The sequence below is a fragment of the Clarias gariepinus genome, chromosome 16 (assembly GCF_024256425.1).
Source record: "Clarias gariepinus isolate MV-2021 ecotype Netherlands chromosome 16, CGAR_prim_01v2, whole genome shotgun sequence".
In the NCBI taxonomy this organism is placed as follows: Eukaryota; Metazoa; Chordata; class Actinopteri; order Siluriformes; family Clariidae; genus Clarias; species Clarias gariepinus.
The window spans coordinates 29,409,046-29,428,537 of record NC_071115.1 but is presented as its reverse complement, the minus strand read 5'-3'; the positions used below and the strand labels follow the sequence as shown (position 1 = coordinate 29,428,537).

Below are 19,492 nucleotides of genomic sequence, written 5' to 3'. Positions count from 1 at the left end.
CGGATAAAATAGGAGGGTTTGTGTTAAGAAGGGCATCCTGTGCAAACCTGTGCTAAAAGAACAACAACGATATATAGTGTGAAAGTACAGATATGATATTACACTGATCAGCCATAACACTACCACCACCATCAGGTGTATTGAATAACACTATCAATTATACCCCAGTAAACTGGTGACAAGATCATGGGCACCCAAGACCAGTGGACTGGCACCCCATCCAGGGTGTACCCACCTAGTGGCGCGGGTCCCCTGGGATATGCTCTAAGCCCACGATGACCAGGATGTGAGTGAGTATAATATACAGTAGTATATTATTGGTCAGCGGTATGAAGGAACTATTTTTAAAACATATAAGGAAGTAATTTATTATACAAACCCGATTCCAAAAAAGTTGGGACACTGTACAAATTGTGAATAAAAACAAAATGCAATGAAGTGGAAGTTTCAAAATTCTATATTTTATTCAGAATAGAATATAGATAACATATAAAATGTTCATTTTGAAATGTCATGCCAAATATTGGCTCATTTTGGATTTCATAAGAGCTATACATTCCAAACAAGTTGGGACAGGTGACAATAAGAGGCTGAAAAAGTTACTAAACATAAGAATCAGCTGGAGAACTAATTTGCAACTTATTAGGTCAATTGGCAACATGATTGGGTATAAAAAGAGCCTCTCAAAGTGGTAGTTTCTCTCAGAAGTCAAGATGGGCAGAGGATCACCGATTCCCCCAATGCTGCGGCGAAATATATTGGCGCAATATCAGAAAGAAGTTTCTCAGAGAAAAATTGCTAAATGTTTGAAGTTATCATCTACAGTGTATAATATCATCCAAAGATTCTGAGAATCTAGAACAATCTCTGTGCGTAAGGGTAAAGGCCGGAAGACCATACTGGATGCCCGTGATCTTCGGGCCCTTAGACGGCACTGCACCACATACAGGAATGCTACTGTAATGGAAATCACAACATGGGCTCAGGAATAGTTCCAGAAAACATTGTTGGTGAACACAATCCATCGTGCCATTCACCGTTGCCAGCTAAAACTCTATAGGTCCAAAAAGAAGCCATGTCTAAACATGATCCAGAAGTGCAGGCGTTTTCTCTGGGCCAAGGCTCATTTAAAATGGACTGTGGCAAAGTGGAAAACTGTTCTGTGGTCAGACGAATCAAAATTTAAAGTTCTTTTTGGGAAACTGGGACGCCATGTCATTCGGACTAAAGAGGCCAAGGACAACTCAAGTCGTTATCAGCGTTTAGTTCAGAAGCCTGCATCTCTGATGGTATGGGGTTGCATGAGTGCGTGTCGCATGGGAAGCTTACACATCAGGAAAGGCACCATCAATGCTGAAAGGTATATTTAAGTTCTAGAACAACATATGCTCCCTTCTAGTCGTCGTCTCTTTCAGGGAATACCTTGCATTTTCCAACTTGACAAAGCCAGACCACATACTGCATCTATTACAACATTATGGCTGCGTAGGAGAAGGATCCAGGTACTGAAATGGCCATCCTGCAGTCCAGACCTTTCACCCATAGAAAACATTTGGCGCATCATAAAGAGGAAGATGCGGCAAAGAAGACCTAAGACTGTTGAACAACTAGAAGCCTGTATTAGACAAGAATGGGACAACATTCCTATTCCTAAACTTGAGCAACTTGTTTCCTCAGTCCCCAGACGTTTGCAGACTGTTACAAAAAGAAGAGGGGATTCCACACAGTGGTAAACGTGGTCTTGTCGCAAATTTTTGAAGATGTGTTGATGCCATGAAATTTTAAAATCAACTTATTTTTCCATTAAAATTATACATTTTCTTAGTTTAAACATTTGATGTCATCTTATTTTGAATAAAATATTACAATTTGAAACTTCATTGCATCCCGTTTTTATTCACAATTTGTACAGTGTCTCAATTTCGAGTTTAAACAATAAATATCATACTGTCAAGGTACACACCCACAAGAAGCTCATATTTACATATGTTTCATATAAATGCTGAATAACAGATATAAAAAAAACATTAAATAACTCAATGGAGACAAATTATATTTACATCATAGAATTTACTCTTCCACACTTCTACAGATTTTAAGATAAACAAAATCAGGTGGTTTAACGTTCTGGCAACTGAGCTCCATGCTAATTTCATGGCATGAGCAAAAAAAAATAAAAATCAGCCTGGGTCCGAAACAACATACTGCTGTAGTACACAGTTTGTCAAATCCACATTTCACTCACACTTCAAACTGTTCATCCCCTTAATTTAAGCACTAATATAGCGCAATACTTTCAGTTTTTCCATATTACAACTATATATGGGGCACCAACGTTTGCACTCAGTTGTATCAGCCTGTAAGTGTCTGATCCCTGAATATATCAATCATCGCATCCCGACCCAGTGTGGTTTAGTTACTTTTTTTGAGAAGCTCTACATTTAAATTATTTGTTATTATTAAGTGTCATTTTAAGTTAATCTTCTGTTTTCGCTCAAAACGTTTCGCATCCAGCAGCGCTTGGGGTTTTTTCGTCCTGTACACAGGAGATTTGGGAATTCGAGCCCCCTTCACGTTGACGATGTGAGGAAGCAGAGGTGGGTCTCGTAAACAAAGCCCGGCATCCTCAGGGGCGTGGCCTCTCACCAGGATCCGCTCCGACTCTGCCGCTGTCACAGCGATCCATCCTGAGGCAAAGTTAAACATCTTCATTAGTGTGTTGTGTTTGTGTCCCAAACCACTTGTTTTGTTATACAGGCCACATTCTAGTGAATAGGCCTTAACTTTTTTTTTTTGTTTGTTTAATGTGTTAGATATGACGTAGATATAACCTGCTGAAGATAGTTTGATGTCTGTCACTGCCGTGTCCAGTCCTCGGCCCTTGAGCTCGAAGTCTTGAGACACGAACGCCGGAAACAGCTTCATTCGTTCCTCTCCGCCTGTTGGCACCTAAACAGGAAATGATGAAGAATATTAATGTTGAGAGAGAGAAAAAAAGAAATGGCATAATTGATTACAATGTAGTGTTTTAATCTGACTATGAATGGATAAAAAGTGTGACATGTTCTCCTTTTTATTTCTAACTCACAGCGAGTAGTGTTTTCCCGGCATGTTTCTGGTAAGTGAGGTCGGCTTTGTCCAGACTAGTGATGTGGACGGGGATTTGAGACGAAGCCACGACGGTAAACCAGCATGGCTGATTTCCCTGAAGAAGACAGAGTGCAGATTATAAGGACAAAGTCCATCAATATCAAACAGAACAAATGGCTCAGCTATTACTGTCACTTAAGTAAATGTTTTTTTTTTTTTTTTTACTTATACTTACTTATTTACATTTAGATGTTGATATTGGTTTGTTTTAGGACTTTATCTTTTTCTATCATGACATCAGCTTTTATTATACTGTGTGTAGTTCAACAGTGCTGTTTATAATCACACAAACTGTTCAAATCTAAATAAAGCACACAATCTCACTTCTAGATAATCGATCCGTGCCAGAGCTCCGAGGAACAACGCTGTCCCCGGCTTGAGGATAAATGTCCTAGGTGTGATGGCGTGCGTTGGCACCACAAGCTTCACTTCCTGTTCGTTCAGCACCCTAAGAATCTGATAATTAAACAACAAAATTATTTAGTTTTTTTTGTTTTTCCACACAAAGATACACTGAACTCAAGTAACACTGCGTAATCCTACTCACGTCATGTTCTTTCATGATGCCCGGTGTGTCGTAGAACCAGTGAGCATCTTTAATTTCGTTGTATGTAAGTTCAGCCTCGGGTTCATCCTCTGAGCTTGGTCTGCCCACCTTGTCTTCATTCAGGTCCTCTCCAAAGCTGAGGCTGTCTGGGTCGAACTCCACAAGGTCTTTTTTAGTAGACTGCACCCGGAACGTTCTCCCAACACGACCTGCGATCGAGTAAACTTAAAATTCAGCTTTCAGAATGTTTTTTTACACACACTGCTTTCTTTTTTTTTTTTTATGTTCCACTAAAACCATTTCCTGCTCCAGGTTCAGCTCACCGATCAAGTAGCCCTGTTTACGGAATTGCTGGATTCTCCTGAGCTCTTCCGGATCGAGATCGTCCTCAGTCTGCTGTGCTGCCATTCGCAGTCGCTCTGCACGTCTGAACAGCCGATATGGCGTCGGGTTGATGATGGGGAACTTTAAGAGGTTCAGCGTTGTACCTAGAACAAAAAAAAAAAAAAAACGCCTGTCTTCATTTCAATGTTAAGAAAATATACCGTGAGACCTTGGATTGCGAGTAACTTGGTCTGCAAGCGTTTTGCAAGACGAGCTAATTTAAAAAAATAACTAAACTTAATAAACGAGCAAGGGCTTGATATATGAGTGGTGTGCATCACTGTGTCTGCTGAGCATCATAAGATCACAAATGAGCCCCCGAAAGAACGGTCCTTTCCTCTCATGCGCTGCACAGTTAGGGGTAACTGTCTCCCATGCTCAGTCTCACTTGTATAGTCAATAATGCTTGCGCGCTTGTACTGTTTATTATAACATTAAGACCGTGTGTGTGTGCACGAGTAAAGCAAAAGCAAGCGTTATTAGAAAGGTTCCTTGTTAAAAATCCAGAGTTTTATAGTGTTTCCGGTGTCATTAGAGAGGTTCCAGACAGAGCTGTGTTTCCATTAGCGTGTGTAAATTAAAATAATAAAATTTTGGGTTTTTTGGCATGTTTTTTTTCTTCTGTAAAACCTATAGAAACCTGCATTTCTACAAATGGCTAAGTTAAAATGTCTAAAATTTCTGTCAGATTCACGTTTATAAATGATAAAAAGAAATATTCACTGTTGTGTGCTAGCCAGCTACATAAGCTAACCAACATTTCTGACATGATTTTAAACAAATATTTATTTTCTAATATATTTTACTCAAAACCGGTTAACTAAAATAAGGAAAGCTGTACAGTATAAATATTCTTTATATCTTTATACTGATAAATGGTCATACTCTCTATTGATAAAACTAGCCAGCAACCTAATCGAACCTGCAGAAAAACTTGACATCGTTGATAAATCTCTACTGTACCACACCTAGCCAGTTAGCTACCAAGAACAAAACTGACTGTTTTTGACAGGAATTTTCAGTTATACTCCATATATTTGAAAACCTTTTCAGTGCTAAGCTAACTTAAAATATAAAATATCTAAAGCTTTTGAAAGTCATATTTTAAACAATTAGGATTCTTAAAAAACAATTTTTTAAATCTTTACAAATAATTCTAGCCTGATTGGTAAATGTAATTAATTCTGACAGGAATTTTCAGTCATGGTTGTACATTTTTATAATCTTCGCTGCTAATAACAACCAGCTAGTTAACCTTAGCAGACTGGTTGGGATAGTTTTATAATAAGTGGTTACTTAATCAAACTTGACAAGAGTTATGAAGGGATTTCATATTTATAAAATTGAATAATAAATAATATAACCATCATGGTGGTTTGATGGGAAATATAAACTTTACACAATGGATATTTCAGAACTTTATTGTATCGTTCGTGAACGAATCGACTCGCGTTTAAGAGCCGTTTGTCCTCCAAAACATTGAGTAAGTATCCTCTGAGGGCATGTTATAATATTAATTATATCACCATATTGTACTGCACTGTGTGTTCTGTCACCTTTCTATCACAACCAGCATTAAACCTTTTCCTGTGGATCAGAAAGCCTTGTCCCCCCATGACCCTTTCGCCAGTTTAACGGTTCTCCTTCCTTGGATTATTTTTTGTATTTCCTGACCACTTCAGCCTGGGAACATCCCACACGACCTGCTGTTCTGGAGTTGCTCTGACCCTCTAGCCATCACAATTTGAGCCCTTATCAAAGTCACCCAAATTCTTACACTTGTGCATTTTTTTCTACCTCCAGCACATCGACTTTAGAAAAAGGTTATATAATTAATATAATTTGCCAAATATATCCCAGCCAATTCCAGCTGCCATTGTAACGAGATATTGAGAATGAAGCTACTGTGCGAAGGGCCAAATTGTGATGGTTAGAGGACTGGGTCAAAGCAACTTCAAAACTGCAGGTCTTGTAGGATGTTCCCATTCTGCAGTGGTCAGGACATAGTAAATGTGGTCTGTCTAAAAGATTTAACATAGAAATTAGAAGAAATCCTTCTCCTCCATTTAATATACAATGTCAGCCAAAAAATGAATACACACTTCAGGAAAAGAACAATAGCATATTAATATAATATTAATAATATTATTATGAATATCACTATATAATGTGTAGCAATAAATGTAATACAAAAATATTTATATATTTTTTCTTTTTCTAAAGCGTTTAGACATATGTTTGGCTGACTCTGTATTAGTAACGGGATTAATACAACCACCCTTACCAGGCCACGGTGATATTGTGGCTTTATGGATCACATCAGATGCTCTGGATTTGCAGTAGTCAGACTCCAGGAGAGTGTTAAACAAAGTGGACTTGCCAGCATTGGCAGTACCAACCAAATACACGTCTCCTTTATACTTCCAGGACGCCTGTAGTTTAGTAATCAGGTTCTCAATCCCGTATCCCGTTTTGGCACTGATCAGATGAACATTCTTTGAATCTGTTGTGGGAATTCCAGCATCAGCACAATGCTGTGCCAGCTGCCTCCTGATCCTCTGCAGGTAATTATCGGAATCTCCAGGCAGCAGGTCCACTTTATTCCCTAAAACAATGATGTGCTTGTTTTTGCCGACGAGCTGCGGCAGGTCAGGAACAATAGAGTCTGGAAGATCGAGGAGATCCACAATGAGCAGCACTAAAGCTTTCTCAGGTTTGATTCTACTCACGATTTTCCTGTACTCTTCCTTCGACATAGTGACGTTTAAAGCCTTCTGGTGGTGTGTGAGCAGAAAACAGCGCTGACATATCGCCTTCTTGAGTTTGTCTTCTTCTTGTAACTGCTTATATTTCTCACTAGGAAGGTAACCAGGAAGTTCAGGAGCCATGCAGTGCATTAAAGCACCGCATCCTGAGCAGGAGAGGTCACTGATTGGCATCTCAGCATCTGGACTTCCGTAGATCTTCTGCTCCTGCTTCGTCTTCTTTTTCTTTGATTGTTTAAGTGGAAACCCAGCATCGTGGAATTCGATGCAATCCTCCAGGTCCAGGTTCTGATCTCCAACATCTTTTAAAGATCGCAGCTGCAGCTCCAGGGCTTTTTGCTGGAGTTCTGTTACAGTCTTTCTCGGTGCTTTCGCCTCTTTCGCTTTCATAGAGTCTGTGATTTGAAGCTGTTCAAGAAAAGAATCTTTATCATTGTCCATGGTGTCACAGTATTCCAAAAAGACAAAATCTTCCTCCTTGTCAGGATCAACAGATGAGTAGCTCTCTGCTGTTGCTTTACGCCTGCTTTCAGATTTCTCCTCAGTGCTGTGAAATCTTAAAGGCTCGTTCATACATGTCCAGTTCTTAGAAATCCAACAAGTTTCCTTCTTGTTTCTGGACACCAGGTCACAGTAAAGTGAGGACTGACATACACCTCTCCATTCTACACCTCTATATTGTTGACCTCGCGTCTTCAAAACACATTTTAAACGTCTAGAAGCAGAAAACCTAAGTACAGGCACTTGTAAAAGTCTAAACATGGTTTAAGAAATTCTCTATAAATTGCATAAACATTTACAACCTTGAAAATCTCCAACACACGTGAAACAACCAGATATTTTTTTTCCCCTCCGTCGCAGGAAAATGACGCCATGGTTGGCGACGGTTAAAATAATTTTTTTTCTTCAGCAAACTATAAAAAAAAAAGAGCGAAAAAACCCGAAATATATATATATATATATATATATATATATATATATATATATATATATATATATAAAAATAATAAAGGGCGAAAATAGCATTTTCTTTTTGTTAATTTATTTCGGCTTCTACATTGGTAAATATGTTAAACTGGTAAATAATTAAAAAAAAAAAAACATAATATCTTTAAAACATTTTAATACGAAAAATATAACATAATGATCTAAATGTGTTAAAAGTTGAAGGGACTTATTTATTAATAAAATACTAAAATATTAACTATTGCTCTGAATTCAACTGAACATCCGGTCTATTACGCGAAAACAGGAAGTGACGAATATTTTACGCGCCAAGTACTCTCGGTGAAGTTTCTAAATAGAGCGCGTTTTAGCGCCGAACAAATTGACGCCGCAGGTTTCGCTCTTCATATTTATTTATTTTACGAAAGATTCCTGCTCTAAATCACAATGTATGATCAAGACGAAGGTGCGTTTATAACAACAAATTTATATATTTCAATTCTGTCCTTTATAACAATTTACGTAGTGTTTATAACGTAGTGTTTTCTTCAACGCTAGCTAACAATATATCCTTTTTTTTCCAAATGTTTTCGTACAAGCCCGCCTTCTGAACTACGATTGGTTAGATTTGTCTAAAATTCTGCTTGACGATTGGATATTGATGTTGCTGTCCAATCAGTGGCTCGTTTTGTGCCGGTATGGCCAATTATATTTAAGGAAGGCAGGATTTGTCGGAATACGGGTCCTAGAGTAAACTAACGCTAGCTAGCAAGATCGCAATTAGCTTTAGTGCTTATTGAGCTTAATACGCTTTCTAGATAATAAAAGCAAATGTTGAACATTTCCATATTTTGTTCTATTTCCGTTTCCTGTGTCCTTTTCTGGATAGCTGATAGATTGTAAAATAATGGCCTGTGTGTGTTTTATGTGTAGTGCACTTTATAGTGCACAAACAAGTTTAGGACACTCTTCTTATTCTCTTATTGTTATTCTCTTGCTACAGATATCCAGTATGATGAAGATGATGATGAGATCACTCCCGATCTGTGGCAGGAAGCCTGCTGGATTGTTATCAGGTCGATATTGCGATCTTGCTTTGTGTCTCTGTTTTCTGTCTCTGATTGTCTCGGAGTTTTGAGGGTTACGGTGATGTCGTGTGAAAATGACCTCTTGCGTATGTTTGGTTTTGCCCCCTTCCAGCTCCTACTTCGATGAGAAAGGGTTGGTTCGGCAGCAGCTCGATTCGTTTGACGAGTTCATTCAGATGTCCGTCCAGAGGATCGTGGAGGACGCGCCACCCATCGACCTGCAGGCCGAGGCCCAGCACACGTCCGGAGAGGTGGAGGAACCGGTAAGTATTCTCTTTACACACGTACACTCCGTAATCTCATATATACACACACACACACACTAGGGAGCGTAATCACTACACTACCCACTACGATATTATTACAATACCCAGGTGCAATTAAAGTTGCGATTCTATAAGTATCATGATTTTAAAAATATCCCAATTTTGACATTTTTCTCAGATTTTACCATTTTAAACCTTAAAGGTAATTAAATAGGTAATTAAATGTAGCCCATTTCTCATCACCATTACTCAACTCTACCGTGAACGCACGGGCTGAGTGGCCGATAGCAGCCACTGGACTCTAATGTGGGCATGCAGAGCTTCTAATGCATGCAATTTTTTACTGGTGTAGGTGTGTGTAATCAGGGGGTTTGAGGCTAATTTGCTCACAGAGTTTGGAGAAAAAGGCAGATCAGAAGCTTTTAATGAGTGTGATTTTTAAAAATGTAACGCCAGAAAAATGTGTTTCTGTTGCAAGACTTGGAAGCTTTTGCACTCAGTACAGAATCAGGAATATCTGAGGCCAATCTCCCTTCGTGGGCAATCAGACTTAAAAACAGAAAATTCTGCTTGACCAGTTCATCTCTATTCTAAAAAAATTGATTTTGGAGTCAGTGTCACCACACAAAAGGGTCATGATTTAGAATCGATTTCGTTTCCCTATCTCGAATGCATACAGATTGTTCTGTTTATAAAAACTTTCACTGGTTCTTTGTTTCTAATAAATCTTTGTGCTCTTTTACTGCAGCCTCGGTTCCTGCTGAAGTTCGAGCAGATCTACCTGTCCAAGCCGACACACTGGGAGCGAGACGGCGCACCTTCACCCATGATGCCCAACGAAGCCCGACTCCGAAACCTCACGTCAGTGTAGCTTTATGACACGTCTTATGAAAAAGATAAAAAAAAAATGTAGACAGAAAATATACTGCTAATAATGTTATTATTATTATTATAAGAAATTATTTAGAATTATCTTTGTTTGTTGTGCCTCGCCCCCTTTATTTTGACTTCCATATGATTAACACTAAAATGTGTGTTTATATGTGGTTAGATACTCTGCTCCGCTCTACGTGGACATCACCAAAACCATCATAAAGGAGGGAGAGGAGCAGCAGCAGACGCAGCACCAGAAAACCTTCATCGGCAAAATTCCCATCATGCTCCGGTCCACCTACTGCCTGCTGAGCGGCCTGACGGACCGTGACCTGTGCGAGCTGAACGAGTGTCCTCTCGACCCGGGCGGATACTTCATCATCAACGGCTCCGAAAAGGTCAGGGGTTCCCTTGTTTAACTTAGCGCGTGGCACCGTACCCCCGTGTACACACGTCACTGAGCGTGTTTTGCGTGTGTATTACAGGTGCTGATCGCTCAGGAGAAAATGGCCACGAATACGGTGTACGTGTTCGCCAAGAAGGACTCGAAGTACGCCTACACGGGCGAGTGCAGGTCCTGTTTGGAGAACTCCTCCAGACCCACCAGCACCATCTGGGTCAGCATGATGGCCCGAGGAGGACAGGTACCATCTCTCTCAAAACACGAACACACATCACCTCCTATCTCCTCTCATCCTCATCACAAAAATGACAGATTTATTTACCACAATTCCTGTTTTTTTATTTTTTGTTTTAGGGAGTGAAGAAGAGCGCGATCGGTCAGAGGATCGTCTCCACCCTGCCGTACATCAGACAGGAAGTTCCCATCATCATCGTGTTTCGGGCGCTGGGCTTTGTGTCCGACAGAGACATCCTGGAGCACATCATCTACGACTTCGATGATCCTGAGATGATGGAGATGGTAAATCCTGAGCCTGGTTAGATCGTAGCTTTTAAGGAACGTCTAAGGATCTACGTCAAAACGACGTCTCATTTCTCTCTTTGTTTTTTTTGGGGGTTTTTTGTAGGTGAAGCCATCTCTGGACGAAGCGTTTGTGATTCAGGAGCAGAACGTTGCTCTGAACTTTATTGGGTCCAGAGGGGCCAAACCCGGTGTCACTAAAGAGAGGAGAATTAAATACGCTAAGGAGGTTCTGCAGAAGGAGGTGCTGCCTCATGTGGGCGTGTCCGACTTCTGCGAGACCAAGAAGGCGTACTTTTTAGGGTGAGGGTATAAAATTGATTTATGAAGTCTCTGATCGAAAACCTTGGCTGATTGATTCATTGTTACTAATACTGTACAGTCTCGCTGCTTAAAAACACTGCTATTGGGCTTAGAACTTACAACCTTCTGGACGCTAAGTGCTTCGAATTCTTTGTGTCTCTCCCTCAGGTACATGGTGCACAGGCTCCTGCTGGCGGCTCTGGGCCGAAGAGAGCTGGACGACAGAGATCACTACGGCAACAAAAGACTGGATCTGGCCGGCCCGCTACTGGCGTTCCTCTTCAGAGGGTGAGAGCGTCAGATCTCTCTCTTTTGTTTCTTCTCGTCTCTGTTTCTTGTCATCCTCCGTTTTTTAAACACACTGTATTATTTCTCAACAACAGAATGTTTAAGAACCTGCTGAAGGAGATCAGGATCTACGCTCAGAAGTTCATCGACCGAGGGAAAGACTTCAACCTGGAGCTGGCCATCAAGACGCGCATCATCTCAGACGGCCTGAAGTACTCGCTGGCCACCGGGAACTGGGGCGACGTCAAGAAAGCCCATCAGGCTCGAGCCGGGGTGTCTCAGGTGATCAGTACAGAGCGTCTATACAGTACATACACACAGGAACAGACAACAGACAGGTCACCAATAAATCTGCTTTTAAATGTATTGTATCACATTTTCACCATTTTTCATTTTTAGCTTTGTACCTTTATGTGATGGCACAACCAACAGTGTCTTAAAATCTTAATGGTTTTTATTATTATGGTGATGTGACAAAAATATAGAATCATAAATGTTTTTTTACAATATTCCATTTGCATAAACATTCTTTTTCATTAAATATATTTAATTAATTGAATGTCTGCAAAAGTATGTTTATTAAAAAAAAATGGCGGGGGGACCTAAGTAAGTAAAAAATACACTTATAATGGTAAATAAATAGACAAACGTTTATTTTGTTTCTTTTAATTTGTTTTAGAGAATTAATATAATATGTGCAAAAATATTTGTTTCGTGAAAAAAGAAAACTCAAGAAAAGTAGTAATTAAAAAGCAAGTAATGACAACAGTAATAAACAAGTCAATACATGTTAAATAAAAAAATAATTATAATTAATTTAAGATATATTTAGAACTAACTTTGATAGATTTATGTACATTAAATTTTACTTTTAAATTTAAAAAATGTTTAAAAAATCAATAATAATTAGACATTTCATGACGGTCTATCATGATGGTGTCAAAAATTTTTTTAATAAACCCCACAGCTTTGTATTATAAAAAAATATTTTCCTGAAACATCGCATTACTTTGCTATATCTCAAACATCTATACCGTAGTTTATCACTTACTTTAATTGAAAGATTATTACTGATCATCGTTGTAAAATATGATCATATTATTTTAAGCCCTGACACTCTTGTAAGCTCTCAGGTCTTGTAAGCTTTAGCGTAAAGTTTACTGACGGTCTCCTGTGCTGCTGCTCTTCAGGTGTTAAACAGACTGACCTTCGCCTCGACGCTGTCTCACCTGCGGCGCGTCAACTCGCCCATCGGCCGAGACGGAAAGCTGGCAAAGCCGAGGCAGCTCCATAACACCCTGTGGGGTATGGTGTGTCCCGCCGAGACGCCAGAGGTGCTAATGAATTCAGAAAATTCTCAGGAAGAACATAATGTAGGAGAGAAATGCAGAACACTGTTAACACTGTAAAGATGTATTTGTGTGTGTGTGTGTGTGTAGGGCCATGCTGTAGGTCTGGTGAAGAACTTGGCCCTGATGGCGTACATCTCCGTGGGTTCTCAGCCGTCCCCCATCCTGGAGTTCTTGGAAGAGTGGAGCATGGAGAACCTAGAGGAGATCTCACCTGCTGCTATTGCAGAGTCAGTTTCTCCAAGAAAAAAAAAACAAAGTTTATTAAAGCGTCCTGCAGCTACTGTGTGATTTTTATTTTATTTTATTTATTTTCTCTCTCTTTCTCTCTCGTCCAGCGCTACGAAGATCTTCGTGAACGGCTGCTGGGTGGGAATCCACAAAGACCCCGAGCAGCTGATGAACACTTTGAGGAAGCTCAGGAGGCAGATGGACATCATTGTGTCCGAGGTAAAGGAATGAAATTCGGTCTGGAGCTTGAACAGAAATCCGAGAAACTCTACCCAGCTCACGCGCTTCCTCCACCCAGGTGTCGATGATCCGGGATATCCGAGAGCGAGAGATCCGGATTTACACGGACGCAGGGAGGATCTGTCGCCCGCTGCTCATTGTGGAGAAGCAGAAGCTCTTGCTGAAAAGGCGCCACATCGATCAGCTCAAAGAGCGAGAGTACAACAACTACAGGTACACGGGTGCCGGGAAACGGAACGGAACAGAACGTAACAACTGGGGTGAGACCAGAGATCTGAGAAATCCTTATAACGGAGTCTTTCTTACGTTAATGTGTGTGTAGCTGGCAGGACCTGGTGGCGAGCGGCGTAGTGGAGTACATCGATACTCTGGAGGAGGAGACTGTGATGTTGGCCATGACCCCGGATGACCTCCAGGAGAAGGGCGTGGCCTACTGCTCCACTTACACACACTGTGAGATCCATCCGTCTATGATCCTGGGAGTGTGTGCATCCATCATTCCTTTCCCTGATCACAATCAGGTACACACACACACACACACACACACACAAATGCATCACGAGTGCACGTTATATGTCTCTACAATGAAATAAGATGATGTGTGTGTGTTCAGTCTCCCAGGAACACCTACCAGTCTGCTATGGGGAAGCAGGCCATGGGTGTGTACATCACCAACTTCCATGTGCGCATGGACACCCTGGCTCACGTGCTGTATTACCCCCAGAAGCCCCTGGTCACTACACGCTCCATGGAGTACCTGCGCTTCAGAGAGCTGCCAGCAGGTGACACCATACACTTAATTCCACATTTGTCATCAGCAGACAGTTAAACCTTGCATTGCGAGCATAATTTGTTTGTATGTTATTGCATAATTTGTCTGTATAAGTGTGTCTGTATATCAAAGCAAATCCCCCTAACTGCTACCCCCCGTAAGAAATAATGGAAACTCTGATGATTTGTTCCACAATCCAAAAATATTCATATAAAGTTAATGCAAAATATAAAATAAAAAAATAAAACAAATTAACCCACACTTTACCTTTGAAAAGAATCCCGACAGAGCCTTTTTTCCCTTAGTTTGGAGCATTGGCTCAGTTGTGATCACGTGACGCCCAGCATGCGTACTTCTCGTATGGTCAAGACCTCTCGTTTATTATGTTAGAATTTATAAAAAGATTTAGCAAAACGTTTTGACCGTATCTTTTTTTTTTTTTTTTTTTTTTTCTTCTTCAATCTGCTGTTCATGCTTCATGACGGGGCAGCGTAATACACTCAGAGCTAAGCACTGTGTCCATCCTCTTCTACATGCGCACAATTATACAGACTCTTGCAAATGTCTCAATGATTGACAGGAAAGAGAGAGAGAGAATGTCCCGGCCACCTATAGAGCATTATTGTGATATAAAAAAAAAACATATTTTTTCTCTTCCAGGCATCAATTCCATCGTGGCTATTGCATCGTACACGGGTTACAATCAGGAGGACTCGGTCATCATGAACCGCTCCGCCGTGGACCGAGGCTTCTTCAGGTTCCTCGTTCTTCTCTTCCTTTTGTACTTGATGCGTAGAATGTTGTGAATCTGTTCAATCTTCCCTCGTCAACATCGGTGAAAATCAGCCGATCTATACATTAAATAACATCCAATGAGTGTGTTCTCTTTTTAGATCCGTGTTTTATCGCTCCTATAAAGAGCAGGAGTCAAAGAAAGGCTTCGACCAGGAGGAGATTTTCGAGAAACCCAAGCGTGAAGAGTGTCAAGGTGAGTCAGAGACAAAAACCAGGTCCTGTAGTTACCATGTTCGAGTTTTAGCTTATTGCAGTTGGTTTTAAAACTCCGTCCCGATTCTAGTCGCTGTCTGCCTCATGACCTTGTATTATGCTATAAACTTTTTTGCGTTTCTGACAGGAATGCGCCACGCCATCTACGACAAGTTGGACGACGACGGCCTGATCGCGCCGGGCGTGCGCGTTTCCGGCGAGGACGTGATCATCGGGAAGACGGTCACCCTACCCGAAAACGACGACGAGCTGGACAGTACGAACCGCCGCTACACCAAGAGAGACTGCAGCACGTTCCTGCGCACCAGCGAAACCGGCATCGTCGACCAGGTCATGGTGACGCTCAACCAGGAGGGGTACAAGTTCTGCAAGATCCGGGTGGGTGTGGCTTTCCCGCGGACCACACAAGAAGTCGGGCGTAGCTGAGAATCTGTGACGCTAATTCTGCCGGTTTGTCTCCTGCAGGTGCGCTCGGTGAGAATCCCTCAGATCGGAGACAAGTTCGCCAGCCGACACGGACAGAAGGGGACCTGCGGGATCCAGTACAGGCAGGAGGTGAGGACGGCGTGTCCGAAACAGAGAGCGTGAGATTAGACACCAAGCAGAACCAGATGTTGATTTAGATTCTTTTTGTTTTAGTTATGTGTCTATGAATGAACAGTGAAGTAAAACATTTTTGTCATTTTTGTTATGACCTAATGATTCATGCTGTTTGGTTTTAATTAGAAAATTTAATGTGATAAATGTAGCCATGTTAAAAGCAGGTTTATTAAATATACTGTTCTTAATCTGTGTGTGTTTGCAGGACATGCCGTTCACATGTGAAGGAATTACCCCCGACATCATCATCAACCCCCACGCCATCCCGTCCCGAATGACAGTCGGTCACTTGATCGAGTGTCTGCAGGGGAAGGTATAAACACATTTCTCACACACACGCACACACTTTCACCAAAGTGAACCTGAGGTCCGTTCTTCGTACGTCGCTTGACACATCCGAGATGAATTGACACATCTAAGATGAGATCATCGTGCTAATTACGATCCGGCTAAGTCGATTCTTCGAGCACACCTGTTGTTGATGATTAGTATAGCTGGATTGAGTTGTCTAGGATTATTGCGCGCTCGTGCGTTGGTTTAAAAGGCGATATGCATCGACAGTAGAAACACTGATCACAAGCCCTCCGATTGGTTGATGAAATGGAAAAAGAGCGGCTCAATTTTTTTTATAACACGTGTTATGCGCTGAAATGCCCCCCTGCCATGGATTGCCCCCCTACATAATCGCTATCAAATATTATGTTAGAACATAAATTCATAGGTTAATGGTTTACAAATTACAAATTACATGAGACAATAAAATAAAATAAGCAATATGAAAATAAATATGTTGTATATGAAAAAATAGAAATATTATGTATACTTTAATATTGTTTATTTTATAATAAAATTAGTTTCGTCCAATTTATCATTATAAAATATAAATTTTTAATATATATAAATATTTATTAGCATATTTTTATGACAAACCCCTGAAAAATAAATGTTACAAAATAGAGTTCGTAATAATGGTCTCGACGGCTGTCTCGTGCCTAGGGTTTATTATAATAGTAATATCATATTTGATAACAATAAACCTATGCATTTATGTTCATATATAATATTTGATAGCGATTATGTGTGTGTGTGTGTGTGTGTGTGTGTGTGTGTGTGAGTGGGGGGGAGTCCATGGCAGGGGGCATATACTTTTCTTTGTCCACGTGAGTCAGTCATGCTCTTTAACCAATCAGATGTGACCTCGCCATTTCAACCAATCATATCCCGCCAGGAGCGCAGGCTAAATCCTGTTTACATGAAATAAACCTGCTCCCGAGCAGGTTCAAGCTTACGGATATGTTGCTATGACAACAAATGCTAGAAGCGCATCGAAGAACGAAACAATCCAAGATCAGGACAAATCCACAACAATCAAATCCAGCTAACTGAGTTAGCGACGTACGAAGAACGGACCCCTGGTGCTAGTTCGTGTCCTTATAAGAACTGGCTTTGATTTGCGCCATTACATCATTGTATACGTCCGTGTTTGTCTCTACTTTGGCGGCAATGCTAGCCCTAGCACCATCTGAGTGCCGGTGCTTTGGCTGTCTGAAAACAAAGAACCGCGTTGGTGAAATCAGTGCTGTTATAGTGTTTAATGCCTAAAAATCAAAATCGTTCCTTACGCCAAGGTTTCTGCGAATAAAGGCGAGATCGGTGACGCCACTCCGTTCAACGACGCTGTGAACGTGCAGAAAGTGTCCAACCTGCTGTCTGAATACGGCTACCACCTCAGAGGAAACGAGGTACGACGTGCAACAGATGTACAGTAGCTACGACGAAATGCAGTTTAGCTTCTACCAGAAATGCTGTAGTTCTGTATATAATAAGTGCAAATATTGACATTGTGTAACTACTAAGGTGCAGGTTGAACACACGCCGTTTATGCTGTTCTCTCTCGGGTCCTGTAGGTGCTGTATAACGGTTTCACGGGTCGCAAGCTGACCTCTCAGATCTTCCTCGGCCCCACTTACTACCAGCGCCTCAAACACATGGTGGACGATAAGATCCACTCGAGGGCACGAGGCCCCGTCCAGATCCTCAACAGGCAGCCTATGGAGGGCAGATCACGGTAAGACACTGGGTACTCTCGTACTGCTTTATGCGTATAGGCGCTGAGATATAAAAAAATAGATATTTTATTACAGATAGTCTGTATCAGCTATTGAAAGTAATACTTTAAAAGATAAAAAGTTAGTGAGGTTAATTGTTTGTGTGTGTGTGTGTGTGTGTTACACAGAGATGGAGGTCTGCGTTTCGGAGAGATGGAGCGAGATTGTCAGATCGCTCACGGCGCAGCTCAGTTCCTGAGGGAGCGTCTGTTCGAGGCGTCTGATCCCTACCAGGTGCACGTGTGTAACCTGTGCGGGCTCATGGCCATCGCCAACACGCGCACACACACCTACGAGTGCAGGGGCTGCCGCAACAAGACTCAGGTAGGAGCTTTCTCCTTTTTAACCGTACTTTCTCTTTTCATTTTCAGTTATTATTTATTTATTTATTTATTTTGTGTAACCTGTCGTCCCTGTGTTTCAGATCTCGCTGGTGCGGCTCCCGTACGCCTGCAAGCTTCTGTTCCAGGAGCTCATGTCTATGAGCATCGCCCCACGCATGATGACCACCTAAACACCACACCATGGAATCATGGGAAGCGGGGGGAGGAGGGGAAAGCCATGTTTTAGTGCTTTACCTGTCTGAACTGCAGTGTGCTCTGATGGAGCGCCGTCATTGTCGTTATCGCTTCATATGATAATAATTGCGTTTTTGTAAAATGTAGAATAAAATAAATGTTTTTTTTTTCTTTTTAAGTCTTTGTGGCTTTTTTCCCCTCCGCAAGCATGTTTCTCCTAAACACACACATACACACACACATACACACACACTCACATCCACGTCTTGAAATGAGGCCTAGTGAGGAAATAAAAATACAACTTTGTGCGAGAAAAACGGTTACGAATAAATCTTCTTTTGTCTGTAAAATCTGGAATCATACAGAAAATCTTAGATCCTTGTCTTAAGCTTTGTAAACTAGTTTTATGATAAAATGCTTTTACTTTGTATTAGTGATTATTTTCTGACAGTTTCTAATCTACATATTTTTCATTTAAAACAAAGAAATTACTTTTACTGCACAAAACTTTTTCAATGTTTTTTGTAATAAGAAAATATTTTTATTATTTTAAAAATAAATTCTTAATTTTTTAGTTCATAATTAAACTTGTACTAGGGTTAGGGTTAGTACCCTCTTAAAATACATAAAATTTTAAAATATTTTTTTCTGTATTAAAAAAAACTTACTGTATTCATGTCATCAAAATATATTTTTTTAAATTATTGACATCCATCAAGAAAAAAGGGATGAAACCTGTGTATATGTGTGTATATATATATATATATATAAATTCCATTCAGAACGGAGAATATGCTTGCCCTTATAAATTAAAAATAAAGCAGTTTAAGCCAAAATACAGTAATAATCTTTCATTGAATAATCTGTAGTGGAATTATTGGCACCCCTAACGAGTTAGTTTCCCACCTCAGTTTTCAGAAGTGCTCTTGCAGCTGTCGGCTAAAGCCGATATGTAAAGTTTCGTTCCTAGAAAGTGGCTTCGGTAAAAAAAAATTAATAAACAAAAACACCTTCACTGTTCTTTGGGCTTTAAATCTGTTAAACGGGTTTAATTAAATAACGTGCGGAGTATGGAGAGGTGATGATTAGAATAATAATGTTCGTCTTGGACGTGTTCATGTTTGATTGTACACCA

The 19,492-nt window shown here is 40.6% G+C and overlaps 2 protein-coding genes across 2 annotated transcripts; one reads left to right on the top strand and one right to left on the bottom strand.

The window, feature by feature from the left end:
• Positions 1–2,050: 2,050 nt before the first annotated feature.
• On the bottom strand, positions 2,051–7,685 carry noa1 (nitric oxide associated 1). The gene is made up of 7 exons (XM_053514412.1): positions 6,366–7,685; positions 4,021–4,185; positions 3,698–3,906; positions 3,475–3,606; positions 3,089–3,205; positions 2,832–2,949; positions 2,051–2,687 (listed from the first exon to the last, which is right to left on the bottom strand). Exons 1-7 carry the CDS (start codon positions 7,606–7,608, stop codon positions 2,467–2,469), a joined length of 2,205 nt encoding a protein of 734 aa, XP_053370387.1. The 5' UTR covers positions 7,609–7,685; the 3' UTR covers positions 2,051–2,466.
• Positions 7,686–8,129: 444 nt separating this feature from the next.
• polr2b (RNA polymerase II subunit B) lies at positions 8,130–18,526 on the top strand. The gene is made up of 25 exons (XM_053514406.1): positions 8,130–8,257; positions 8,795–8,867; positions 8,992–9,142; positions 9,894–10,006; positions 10,197–10,416; positions 10,504–10,662; positions 10,776–10,940; positions 11,047–11,243; positions 11,412–11,531; positions 11,627–11,813; positions 12,722–12,865; positions 12,971–13,110; positions 13,219–13,330; positions 13,410–13,564; positions 13,674–13,872; positions 13,965–14,133; positions 14,784–14,880; positions 15,017–15,111; positions 15,259–15,509; positions 15,597–15,686; positions 15,937–16,044; positions 17,360–17,473; positions 17,639–17,799; positions 17,968–18,163; positions 18,264–18,526. The coding sequence occupies exons 1-25, from the start codon at positions 8,239–8,241 to the stop codon at positions 18,351–18,353; spliced, it is 3,525 nt and encodes a 1,174-aa protein (XP_053370381.1). The 5' UTR covers positions 8,130–8,238; the 3' UTR covers positions 18,354–18,526.
• The last annotated feature ends 966 nt before the right edge of the window (positions 18,527–19,492 follow it).